This window comes from Scyliorhinus torazame, chromosome 29 (genome assembly GCF_047496885.1).
Source record: "Scyliorhinus torazame isolate Kashiwa2021f chromosome 29, sScyTor2.1, whole genome shotgun sequence".
NCBI lineage: Eukaryota > Metazoa > Chordata > Chondrichthyes > Carcharhiniformes > Scyliorhinidae > Scyliorhinus > Scyliorhinus torazame.
The window spans coordinates 26749988-26763050 of record NC_092735.1 but is presented as its reverse complement, the minus strand read 5'-3'; the positions used below and the strand labels follow the sequence as shown (position 1 = coordinate 26763050).

General features: G+C 46.6%; 1 protein-coding gene across 2 annotated transcripts in view; it reads right to left on the bottom strand.

Annotated features, from left to right (window-relative positions):
• Nucleotides 1-13063, bottom strand: part of LOC140403966 (DNA polymerase delta catalytic subunit-like) — a 306416-nt gene that overhangs the window by 173079 nt on the left and 120274 nt on the right. For both annotated transcript variants that reach the window (XM_072492263.1, XM_072492264.1), the window contains exons 11-13: nt 11038-11239; nt 9011-9127; nt 4617-4757 (exon numbers count right to left, since the gene is read on the bottom strand). In XM_072492263.1, the coding sequence (XP_072348364.1) occupies nt 4617-4757; nt 9011-9127; nt 11038-11239 (460 nt within the window). The remainder of the gene's footprint in view (nt 1-4616; nt 4758-9010; nt 9128-11037; nt 11240-13063) is intronic.

Sequence of the window (13063 nt, the reverse complement as noted above, 5' to 3'; positions counted from 1 at the left end):
ACAGTGCTAACCACTGTGCTAAAATATTAGAACTCTAGTGAGTTAACCTGGGAATATCCTCCAAATGGGAAATTCCTGAGGCCCTAAAGAAGCGCGCGTGTGTGAAATTTACACAATTCCCAAGGTAGATTAAGCGCAGGTTCCTAGAATTTAGAAGAAGGTGATTTCATTGAAATATATTAAATTCTTAAGGGGCTCGACAAGGTAGATGCTGGGAGGGTGTTTCCCCTGGATGGGGAGTCTAGAACTAGGGATTACAATCTCAGAATAAGGGTCGGCTCCTTAGGACTGAGATAAAGAGAAATGTCTTCAATCAAAGTGTTACGATCCTTTGACATTTTCTACCCCATAGAACTGTGGATTCTCAGCTATTGAGTGCATTCACGAGAGATCTCATTAAAAGCTGAATAAAAGTTGGTTATAATCAACTGAAAAAAAATAGACAACCTCACTTATAGAACATAACAGCGCAGTACAGGCACTTCGGCCCTCGATGTTGCGCCGACCTGTGAAACCACTCTAAAGTCCATCTACACTATTTCCTTATCGTCCATATGTCTTTCCAATGACCATTTGAATGCCCTTAGTGTTGGCGAGTCCACTACTGTTGCAGGCAGGGCATTCCATGCCCTTACTACTCTCTGAGTAAAGAACCTACCTCTGACATCTGTCCTATATCTATCTCCCCTCAATTTAAAGCTATGACCCCTCGTGCTAGATATCACCATCTGAGGAAAAAGGCTCCCACTGTCCACCCTATTTAACCCTCTGTTCATCTTGCATGCCTCAATTAAGTCACCTCTTAACCTTCTTCTCTCTAACGAAAACAGCCTCAAGTCCCTCAGCCTTCCCTCATAAGATCTTCCCTCCATACCAGGCAACATTCTGGTAAATCTCCTCTGCACCCTTTCCAATGTTTCCACATCCTTCCTATAATGCGGCGACCAGAATTGCACGCAATACTCCAAATGCGGCCGCACCAGAGTTATGTACAGCTGCAACATGACCTCATGGCTCCGAAACTCAATCCCTCTACCAATAAAAGCTAACACACCGTACGCCTTCTTAACAACCCTCTCAACCTGGGTGGCAAATTTCAGGGATCTATATACACGGACACCGCGATCTCTCTGTTTATCCACACTACTAAGAATCTTACCATTAGCCCAGTACTCTGTCTTCCAATTATTCCTTCCAAAATGAATCACCTCACACTTTTCTGCATTAAACTCCATTTGCCACCCCTCAGCCCAACGCTGCAGCTTATCTATGTCCCTCTGTAACTTGTAACATCCTTCCGCACTGTCCACAACTTTAGTGTCATCTGCAAATTTACTCGCCCACCCTTCTACGCCCTCCTCCAGGTCATTTATAAAAATGACAAACAGCAGTGGCCCCAAAACAGATCCTTGTGGTACACCACTAGTAACTGGACTCCAGTCTGAACATTTCCCATCAACCATCACCCTTTGTCTTCTTCCAGCTAGCCAATTTCTGATCCAAACTGCTAAAGCACCCTGAATCCCATGCCTCTGTGTTTTCTGCAGTAGCCTACCGTGGGGAACCTTATCAAACGCTTTACTGAAATCCATATACACCACATCAACTGCTTTACCCTCATCCACCTGTTTGGTCACCTTCTCAAAGAACTCAATAAGGTTTGTGAGGCACGACCTACCCTTCACAAAACCGTGTTGACTAACTCGAATCAAATTATTCCTTTCCAGATGATTATACATCCTATCTCTTATAAACCTTTCCAAGACTTTGCCCACAACATAAGTAAGGCTCACTGGTCTATAGTTACCGGGGTTGTCTCTACTCCCCTTCTTGAACAATGGGAGACCATTTGCTATCCTCCAGTCTTCTGGCACTATTCCTGTAGACAAAGATGACTTAAAGATCAAAGCCAAAAGGCACAGCAATCTTCTCCCTAGCTTCCCAGAGAATCCTAGGATAAATCCCATCCAGCCCAGGGGACTTATCTATTTTCACACTTTCAAGAATTGCTAACACCTCCTCCTTATGAACCTCAAGCCCGTCTAGTCTAGTAGCCTGTATCTCCGTATTCTCCTCGTCAACATTGTCTTTTTCCTGTGTGAATACTGATGACAAATATTCATTTAACACGTCTCCTATCTCCTCGGACTCCACGCACAACTTCCCACTACTGTCCTTGACTGGCCCTACTCTTACCCTAGTCATTCTTTTATTCCTGACATTTCTATAGAAAGCTTTAGGGTTATCCTTGATCCTACCTGCCAAAGACTTCTCATGTCCCCTCCTGGCTCCTCTTAGCTCTCTCTTTAGGTCCTTCCTAGCTAATTTGTAACTCTTGAGCGCCCTAACTGAACCTTCATGTCTCATCTTTACATAAACCTCCTTCTTCCTCTTGACAAGTGTTTTGACTGCTTTAGTAAACCACTGTTTCCTCGTTCGACCACTTCCTCCCTGCCTGACAGGTACATACTTATCAAGGGCACGCAGTAGCTGTTCCTTGAACAAGCTCCACATTTCCATTGTGCCCATCCCTTGCAGTTTTCCTCTCCATCTGATGCAACCTAAGTCTTGCCTCATCGCATCATAATTGCCTTTCCCCTAGATAATAACTCTTGCCCTGCGCTATATACCTATCCCTTTCCATCACTAAAGTAAACGTAATCGAATTGTGGTCACTATCACCAAAGTGCTCATCTACCTCCAAATCTAACACCTGTCCAGGTTCATTACCCAGTACCAAATCCAATATGGCCTCGCCTCTCGTTGGCCTATCTACATACTGTGTCAGGAAACCCTCCTGCACATATTGGACAAAAATGGACCCATCTAAAGTACTCGAACTATAGCGTTTCCAGTCAATATTTGGAAAGTTAAAGTCCCCCATAACAACTACCCTGTTGCTTTTGCTCCTATCCAGAATCAACTTTGCAATCCTTTCCTCTACATCTCTGGAACTTTTCGGAGGCCTATAGAAAACCCCTAACAGGGTGATCTCTCCTTTCCTGTTTCTAACCTCAGCCCATACTACCTCAGTAGACGGGTCCTCATCAAACGTCCTTTCTGCCACCGTAATACTGTCCTTGACTAACAATGCCACCCCTCCCCCTCTTTTACCACCTTCCCTGAACTTACTGAAATATCTAAACCCCGGCACTTGCAACAACCATTCCTGTCCCTGCTCTATCCATGTTTCCGAAATGGCCACAACATCGAAGTCTCAGGTACCAATCCATGCCGCAAGTTCACCCACCTTATTCCAGATGCTCCTGGCATTGAAGAAGTCACACTTTAAACCACCTTCCTGCCTGCCAGTACACTCCTGAAACTTTGAAACCTTACTCATGACCTCACTACTCTCAACCTCCTGTATACTGGAGCTACAATTCAGGTTCCCAATCTGCTGCTGAACTAGTTTAAACCCTCCCAAAGAGCATTACCAAATTTCCCCCCCAGGATATTGGTACCCCTCTGGTCCAGGTGTAGACCATCCTGTTTGTAGAGGTCCCCACCGACACCAGAATGAGCCCCAATTATCCAGAAACCTGATACTCTCACTCCTGCACCATCCCTGTAGCCACGTGTTCAACTCCTCTTTCTCCCTATTCCTTGTCTCGCTAGCACGTGGCACGGGTAACAACCCAGAGATAATAACTCGGTTTGTCCTAGATCTAAGTTTCCACCCTAGCTCCCTGAATTCCTGCCTTATTTCCCTATCCCTTTTCCTACCTATGTCGTTGGTACCTATGTGGACCACGACTTGGGGCTGCTCCCCCTCCCCCTTAAGGATCCCAAAAACACGATCCGAGACATCACGCACCCTGCCACCTGGGAGGCAACACACCAACCGCGAGTCTCTCTCGTTCCCACAGAATCTCCTATCTATCCCCCTAACTATGGAGTCTCCAATGACTAATGCTCTACTCCTCTCCGCCCATCCCTTCTGAGCAACAGGGACAGACTCTGTGCCAGAGACCTGTACCCCATGGCTTACCCCTGGTAAGTCTCCCCCCCTCCCCCCACCCCCCCTCACCCCCCAACAGTATCCAAAGCGGTATACTTGTTACTAAGGGGAATGACCACAGGGGATCCCTGTACTAACTGCTTCCTCACAGCCCCTCGCACCGTCACCCATCTATCTTCATTCTTCGGAGTAACTACATCCCTGAAGCTTCTATCTATAACCACCTCTGCCTCCCAAATGATCCGAAGTTCATCCAGCTCCAGCTCCCTAAAGCGGTTTCTGAGGAGCTGGACATGGGTGCACTTCCCACAGATGAAATCAGCAGGGACACTGGTGGCGTCCCACACCTCAAACATTCTGCAGGAGAAACATTGTACTGCCTTCCGTGCCATCCCCGTACTGCCTTCCCTACCATCCACCCACGGATGGAAAAGGAATGCCTTATTTGTAAAATTCAGAGTTATTCTGGCACAATTTTGAAGTTCGGGTTCAAAGTGGGGCCAAAATAGAGCAAATGTTATACTTCCATGTTATATCGGAGGGGGAGGTAGCCAATACTGAAACTTGGCAACTAAAGTGGAATGAGAATCCACTTTATAAAAAGTGGATCCTCATAAAAGTCTATCATCTCCAGTAAGGGTTCACAAAGTCTCACCAGGTGGTGCCTTAACGTAGAAGTAGGGCATGAATCCATGCACGTGGCAGCAGACGCTATTCCCTTCCATTGTAATTCCAAACATTCGGGTAACAGGAACCGGTCCCTGTTTATTCCCAGGCATTCCAGCAACGTAGGACCCTTCAAGAAAAACAGAAAACTGCAATTATTAAAAACAACAGGTACTTAAATCATTTGCTGTTTTGGGGGAGCACGCTGCACACAAATTGGCTGCCAGGTTTCCAACATCAAGCACACTCATTGGCTATAGAGCACTTTGGGATGTCCTGTGTTCGTGAAAGAGGAGGTCTTATGGTGCTCACAGCGGGTAGCGTCCCTGCCCCTAAGCCAGAAGCTCCAAGTTCGAGTCCCACCCCAGGACTTGATGGCCAAGGAAGGTGGGTTCAAAACGCGGCCAAAACAGATCGAGTGTCAACCTGCAAAATCCTTCCAAACATGCCAATGGCTGGCGGTAAGAGCAGGAGAGACTCCTGGTCAGCCACGCTTGATGTGGAGTGGCGCCCCTCAAGTTATATATGCCTCTGGCGACAAACTAGCGACCTGTTCCAGGAATAACTGGCTAGGGAAACAGACAAAGTCTGCCTTAATGCACCACTAGGTGCGGAGAGAGAATTGGAATTAGAATGGTCGGGAAAGGCACTAAATAAATGCTTTTTTAAAATGTCTTATGTTCTGAAGAAAAGTAGTTAAGGAACAAAAGCATAGTGGAGAAAGAGTGGAAGAGTCACCTTTAGACGATATATAAGAAAATTCTAACAGGTTCAAGGAAAGGCACACAAGAGGAGCCTGGCAAAAGGACTTCAAGCAGAGAAAATAAACCCTTCCCTTTCCAGTATTCAGCAGAAGGGATGGGCCGAAAAGCCACTGTCTGTGCAGCATTGCCCCATGATTGTCTGGTGAAAGATTAGCTAAGAGAGGAAGATAATTCTTAATGAAAGATAATATTGGCACAATTGAAACTACTGAAGGGGAAATAGCAGAATTAATGCTCCCCAGGCAGGAAAGTAATGGTTCACTGATTAATTATCAAGAAACAAGAAGCATATGTTTTGACGTCACTGAGTAGGTGGTTGCTGCCTTAAAAGTACAGATGACTGGCACATTCCCGAGCCAGATGGCCTATGATGAAGGAGACTATTGAGGAAATTTTCATAGCGCTGCCCACAGTAATGATGAGATTCAGCAGTACCAGAAATACAATGCTTTTTTTTTTAAAATGGGGACCAAATCTGAGCCAGACCCAAAGCATACCAAAAAGATTTGAGCAGGAACTTAAGTAGTATGGACCGACAAGGATTTAGGAGGTGAGCCTTTTGCTCGGCAAACCTCCACTTCCTTCACAACATTGCAAATAAAACAGATCCTATGATATAGCTTATTTCCATGTTTATAAAGCTTTTGACAATGACCGGGATGAAAGAAATGCTTGCCTTTCTGTGACACCTTTCGCAACCACAGGATGCCCCCCCCAAATCATTCTGCAGGTCAGAGCTGCCACGTAGGAAACACAGCAGCCAATTGGTGCACAGCAAGATCCCACCAACAGCGACATGATAACGAACAGGAAATTTACTAAATTATTATGGCATTAAATTGAAGAGATGAAGCCAGGATATGGGCCAGCTAAATCAATAAGAGCAGAACATAGAAAAGTTACAGCACAGAAAATGGCTATTCAGTCCATCGTGTCTGAGCCAGCTGATAAAAACCAGCCGCCCATTCTAACCCCAGCGTACAGCCTTTCAGGTGAACATCCAGGTTCCTTTTAAATGAGTTAAGGGTTTTTGCCTCAACCACAAATCTGGGCTGCGCACTCCAGACATTTACCACCTTCTGGGTGAAGAAGCTTTTCCTTATTATCCACTCGCATCCTTCTACCAATCACATTAAATTTGTGGCCCTGGTAACTTCTCTCTCTGCTGGGGGAAACAAGTGCTCCCTGAATAACATAGACATAGAAAATACAGCACAGAACAGGCCCTTCGGCCCACGATGTTGTGCCGAACCTTTGTCCTAAATTAATCATAGATTATCATTGAATTTACAGTGCAGGAGGCCATTCGGCCCTTTGAGTCTGCACCGGCTCTTGGAAAGAGCACCATACCCAAACTCAACACCTCCACCCAACACCAAGGGCAATTTGGACATTAAGGGCAATTTATCATTGGCCAATTCACCTGACCCGCGCATCTTTGGACTGTGGGAGGAAACCAGAGCACCCGGAGGAAACCCACGCAGACACAGGGAGGACGTGCAGACTCCGCACAGACAATGACCCAAGCCGGAATCGAACCTGGGACCATGGAGCTGTGAAGCAATTGTGCTATCCACAATGCTACCGGGCTGCCCTTAAGAACAAATAAATCTACACTATATCATTTTACCGTAATCCATGTACCTATCCAATAGCTGCTTGAAGGTCCCTAATGTTTCCGACTCAACTACTTCCACAGGCAGTGCATTCCATGCCCCCACTACTCTCTGGGTAAAGACCCTACCTCTGATATCCCTCCTATATCTTCCACCTTTCACCTTAAATTTATGTCCCCTTGTAATGGTGTGTTCCACCCGGGGAAAAAGTCTCTGACTGTCTACTCTATCTATTCCCCTGATCATCTTATAAACCTCTATCAAGTCGCCCCTCATCCTTCTCCGCTCTAATGAGAAAAGGCCTAGCACCCTCAACCTTTCCTCGTAAGACCTACTCTCCATTCCAGGCAACATCCTGGCAAATATTCTTTGCACCTTTTCCAGAGCTTCCACATCCTTCCTAAAATGAGGCGACCAGAACTGTACACAGTACTCCAAATGTGGCCTTACCAAAGTTTTGTACAGCTGCATCATCACCTCACGGCTCTTAAATTCAATCCCTATGTTAATGAACGCGAGCACACCATAGGCCTTCTTCACAGCTCTATCCACTTGAGTGGCAACTTTCAAAGATGTATGAACATAGACCCCAAGATCTCTCTGCTCCTCCACATTGCCAAGAACTCTACCGTTAACCCTGTATTCCGCATTCATATTTGTCCTTCCAAAATGGACAACCTCACACTTTTCAGGGTTAAACTCCATCTGCAACTTCTCAGCCCAGCTCTGCATCCTATCTATGTCTCTTTGCAGCCGACAACAGCCCTCCTTACTATCCACAACTCCACCAATCTTTGTATCGTCTGCAAATTTACTGACCCACCCTTCAACTCCCTCATCCAAGTCATTAATGAAAATCACAAACAGCAGAGGACCCAGAACTGATCCCTGCGGTACGCCACTGGTAACTGGGATCCAGGCTGAATATTTGCCATCCACCACCACTCTCTGACTTCTATCGGTTAGCCAGTTTGTTATCCAACTGGCCAAATTTCCCACTATCCCATGCCTCCTTACTTTCTGCATAAGCCTACCATGGGGAACTTTATCAAATGCCTTACTAAAATCCATGTACACTACATCCACTGCTTTACCTTCATCCACATGCTTGGTCACTTCCTCAAAGAATTCAATAAGATTTGTAAGGCAAGACCTACCCTCTAACTGGTAAAGTCGCCATAGTCCCAGATGACCATAGGCTGCTTTCCCCTTTGAAGGGGAGAGCTCACAGGTAGTGATTTAACCGGAGCATCACCCCACACCTCAGGCGAGGGGCAAGGTTGAGAAGGCTTGAATAATCTTCATGAATAACCTCAGCTGGTACCGTGATTGAACCTGGCTGCTGACCTGACTCTACAGCACTAACCAGCTGTCCAGTCAACTGAGCAAAACCACACCCCTCTAACTAAGCGCCTCAATTTTGTACGCCTCAATCAATCCTCTGTCCTCTGAAAATCCCCTAGTCGCCACATTCCGGCACCTGTTCAGGTACACAAAGTGAGAATTCAGAATGTCCAAATTACTTAACAGCACGTCTTTCGGGACTTGTGGGAGGGAACCTGAGCACCCGGAGGAAACCCAGGCAGGCACAGGGAGAACATGCAGACTCCGCACAGACAGTGACCCAAGCCGAGAATCGAACCTGGGACCCTGGCGCTGTGAAGCAACAGTGCAACTTCACACTTTGAGGAAAAAAAAGGGACAACCTGGTAAATCACCACAAAAGTGCTGGAATTGAAGAGGCGAGTTGAAGTTGGATGCTCGACTGGCTGAATCAAAATACCACAGGGTTAAGTTTTATGGGCCAAACGGCCTTTTCTCTTCACCTTTTTATGCTAGAACAACGCGTCCACCTCAGTTTTGAGATTTTCAATTCACCACGCAGCCTCAAAAGCTTTTGGGTGAAGCTTCGATACTGTGTCACAAAGTCTAACTGGGAGAGCTGAATTCAAGCTTCCCTCTGAGCTTTCTGCTGTCCACCAACCCTTGGTCTCAGCACTTACCCACGTAGTGCTCCAGCTCCACCTGCTGAAAGGTGATGGCGTCCGCTTTCGGGTCGATTTTGGGTGCTGGCGGGCGCTGCCATTTGTTGTTCATAACCTTGGAAGAAAACAGATTTCCTAAAAGAGGGGGGGGGGTAGAAAAAGATCTTTCAGCACAAACCAAAATGGCCACGGTGAATATAACAACGAGGAGTACATGGCACAGTCAATGAGAAATTGTCCCGTTATTTTTTTCCCCTACTATTTAATTACAGATCCCTGGGAATCAGAAGTTTACCTGTCAACAGTCCATGGCTCAGAACAGATTCCCTTCTTTCAATTTTCTTTGCCGTTTTTCTAGGGGCCACTGTGCACTCAGGTTCCAAAGGCATCAGAGGCTTTTGGTTCTTCATCCAAGCAATCATTCTTCAGGCATGAGCCTTGACAATTAGTGTTAATGAGCCATGGGCCATGGAAGCCATCACAACTATTCCTCAATCAAAAATGGAAAAATGCAGGAAGATCTCAGCCAGTCTGCCAGCACCTGCGGAGAGGGAAAGCGAGTTAACGTTTCGAGTCCGTATGACTCTGATGCTCTGAAGAAGAGACATACGGACTCGAAACGTTGACTCTGTTTCTCTCTTCACAGGTGCTGCCAGGCTGCCTTGAGTTTCTCCAGCGCTTTCTGTTTGTTTAAGGTTTCCGGTATTTTGCTTTGACAGCTAACCCTCACCCTGTTCTCACACAGCACCACCCTCCCCTCAACCACATTCACGGTCACAGGAGAATGGGAAAGCCAAATCGGTTTCTACACCATTAACATCGAGGAGGTCCTCATGAACCAGAGGTTTTTCTGGGCCAGCAAATAATGCCATCCTACAGGGGCAAGACACTCCCTGAGCCCTCAAAGCCTGTCCAACAACAAGTCACGACTGTGATCACAGAATAGAATCCCTACAGTGCAGGAGACCGATCCGCCCATCGAGTCTGCACCAACCCTCTGAAAGAGCACCCTACCTAGGCCCACTCTACCACCTATCCCTGTGACCTCACCTAATCTTTGGACACTCGGGGGCAATTTGTCAAGGCCAATCCTTCTAAACTGCACGTCTTTGGACTGTGGGAGGAAAGCGAAGCACCCGGAGGAAACCCACACAGGCATGGGGAGAAAATACAAACTCCACACAGTCACCCAAGGCCAGAACTGAATCCGACTCCTTGGCATTGTGAGGCAGCAGTGCTAACCAGTGTGCCACCCCCCCCCCCCCGTCACCACTCACTTGATAACTTTCAGCTGCAACAATACTCAGCAATATTCACCAACAGCCAGGATATAGCAATTAGCGTGATTAGTGTTTCTGATCTCACTATCTACCCAATCCATCGCCACGCCCCCTGCCAGCAGCATGTAGGAACTATTGAGTTATACCGCATAGATGCAAGTTGAGTCCATATATCTGCTGATAAAATCGTAATACCACCGAACCAAGAGGGTAACTGCAGCAGACGCAGGTTTAGAACAGAAACCCTTTCCGTTGAAGACCCCTCGTCTCCATACCTCTCTGTGACAAGGTGCCTGATCTCAGCTAAGGTAGGGGTAAGAGTGTTACAATCAGAGACAGTGCCTAGCTCCGCCAGCTATCGTACTGATAAAACTCGATGCAGTGCCAGAGAATACACGCGCAGAAGTCAGAGGACACTCCTGCCATTACCCCGTGAACAAATAACTTGCGAATGTTTACCACTGAAGGTTATGCCACAAGGATAGTCACCTGGGTCAGTGCTCAGGGGGCTCTACCTGGCAAAGAATCTGCCCCTCCAAGACCCGTAGAAAGTGAGAAGAAAAATATTTTCAAATAAATTAACATTCCCACGTTCACAGCAAAGGTTAGAGAAGTGAAAAAATACAGGTCCATCCAGCTCTACCAGCCTGGTTACCGTTCAATATAATGATAATAATTGTTAACTAAACACAGCAATCAACCTCCTATCAATCAGTCAACATCAGGCAATGTTATCATTCACATCTAAAACAGTCTGCTACCTACCAACTGGAACCACGTCATGCGAGACCTGCATTTCCTTGGCATCCATTGCCATTTCCGCCTCCACTTCGTCAAGATACGCCAGCTCCTCTTCAAACTGTGACGGCCCCTCATCATCCCAATCTCCGCGGAGCTTCTTCGCCTTCGGCCGATTGCCATTGCCACCTCCGCCAAGCGGCTTGTTTCTCGCAAGCTGCATACTTATCTATTATGTTTTAAAGAAAAAGACATTGCCGGTCCTTTTAATTGGAAGCTCTACAGACGGCGGTTGCATTTTAATTAAAAACCTGCATTTACATAGGGCCTTTCAGTACTGTCACTGTTACAGTGTGTATGCTTTACATCAAGATTCCGGCCTGCGCAAGCGGCAATAATAATAAAAGAAGCATTTTATTTTTTACACCACTGGAAAGAGGCACGTTGAAGTTTTTCATCTTGCACTCATCATCAGGGCACACGCAAGAAAGCCAAATTTCAAACGAGTTCAACAATTTCTACTACGGGCGAAAATGATACCGCTCGGCTATATATAGCTCTACGGACTATTTGATTTGATTTATTGTCACATGTACCGAAGTACAGTGAGAAGTATTTTTCTGTGGCCGAGGGAACGTACACAGTAAGTACATAGCAGACAAAAAAGAATAATCGACAGAGTAAATTGACAAATGGTACATCAACAAACAGTGATTGGTTACAGCGCGGAACAAGGGGCCAAACAAAGCAAATACATGCGCAAAATCAGCATAGGGCGTCGTGAATAGTGTTCGTACAGGGAACTGACCAGTCCGAGGGAGAGTCGTTGTGGAGTCTAGTAGCTGTGGGGATGAAGCTGTTCCTATGTCTAGATGTGCTAATCTTCTATGTCTGGAACGTCTAGGTGTCTGGATCTTCTATGTCAAGAAGATCGGCCTCATCGGTAATCATATAAATAGGTTAAAGTCCAACAGGTTTGTTTCGATGTCACTAGCTTTCGGAGCGCTGCTCCTTCCTCAGGTGACGCCTCAGGTACATTCACCTGAGGAAGGAGCAGCGCTCCGAAAGCTAGTGACATCGAAACAAACCTGTTGGACTTTAACCTGGTGTTGTAAGACTTCGTACTGTGCTCACCCCAGTCCAACGCCGGCATCTCCACATCATATAAATAGGGACCCAGCAATTTGCTCAGATTGTAGGCTTGAAGCAGAAGTCAAGACCATCAAAGCTATCCCTTGGGACAATGGCTATTCCGATCAGACCATTCTTCAATGTGTATCATGCAAACCTGCAAGTGGACCAAGCGCCACCACTTTCGGGCCTGAGAAGTTAAGGTCTCTCTCAGATTACCCCGGAAAGGCAAAAGTATCTCAACTGTTTGAACAGGTTAAGCAAGCTGTTTCACTCCGCCACCACTATGCAGTGGCTGCGCAACTGGTACTTTCCATTGGCAGGACATTACCGTCAGTCCAAAAAGATATTCTGTCTACCACACAATTGAGCAATGTCATGTAAGTGTTTCAGTCGGTAAAAGGCCAGGTACATAGACCATGCATCACAACAAATGGCTGATAGGAACATGCTGTATAATTCTTCAGCTGTCTGTAATAGAACAGACCATTCTCAAACAGCCCACACTTGCAAACCCCAAAACATTGAACATAGAACATACAGTGCAGAAGGCCATTCGGCCCATCGAGTCAGCACCGGCTCTTGGAAAGAGCACCCTACCCAAGGTCAACACCTCCACCCTATCCCCATAACCCAGTAACCCCACCCAACACTAAGGGCAATTTTGGACACTAAGGGCAATTTATCATGGCCAATCCACCTAACCTGCACATCTTTGGACTGTGGGAGGAAGCCGGAGCACCCGGAGGAAACCCACGCACACACAGGGAGGATGTGCAGACTCCGCACAGACAGTGACCCAAGCCGGAATTGAACCTGGGGCCCTGGAGCTGTGAAGCAATGGTGCTATCCACAATGCTACCGTGCTGCCCCTTTCATCTCATGAAAGAATAAAACAATTTAGATGATCAGTCAAACTCGC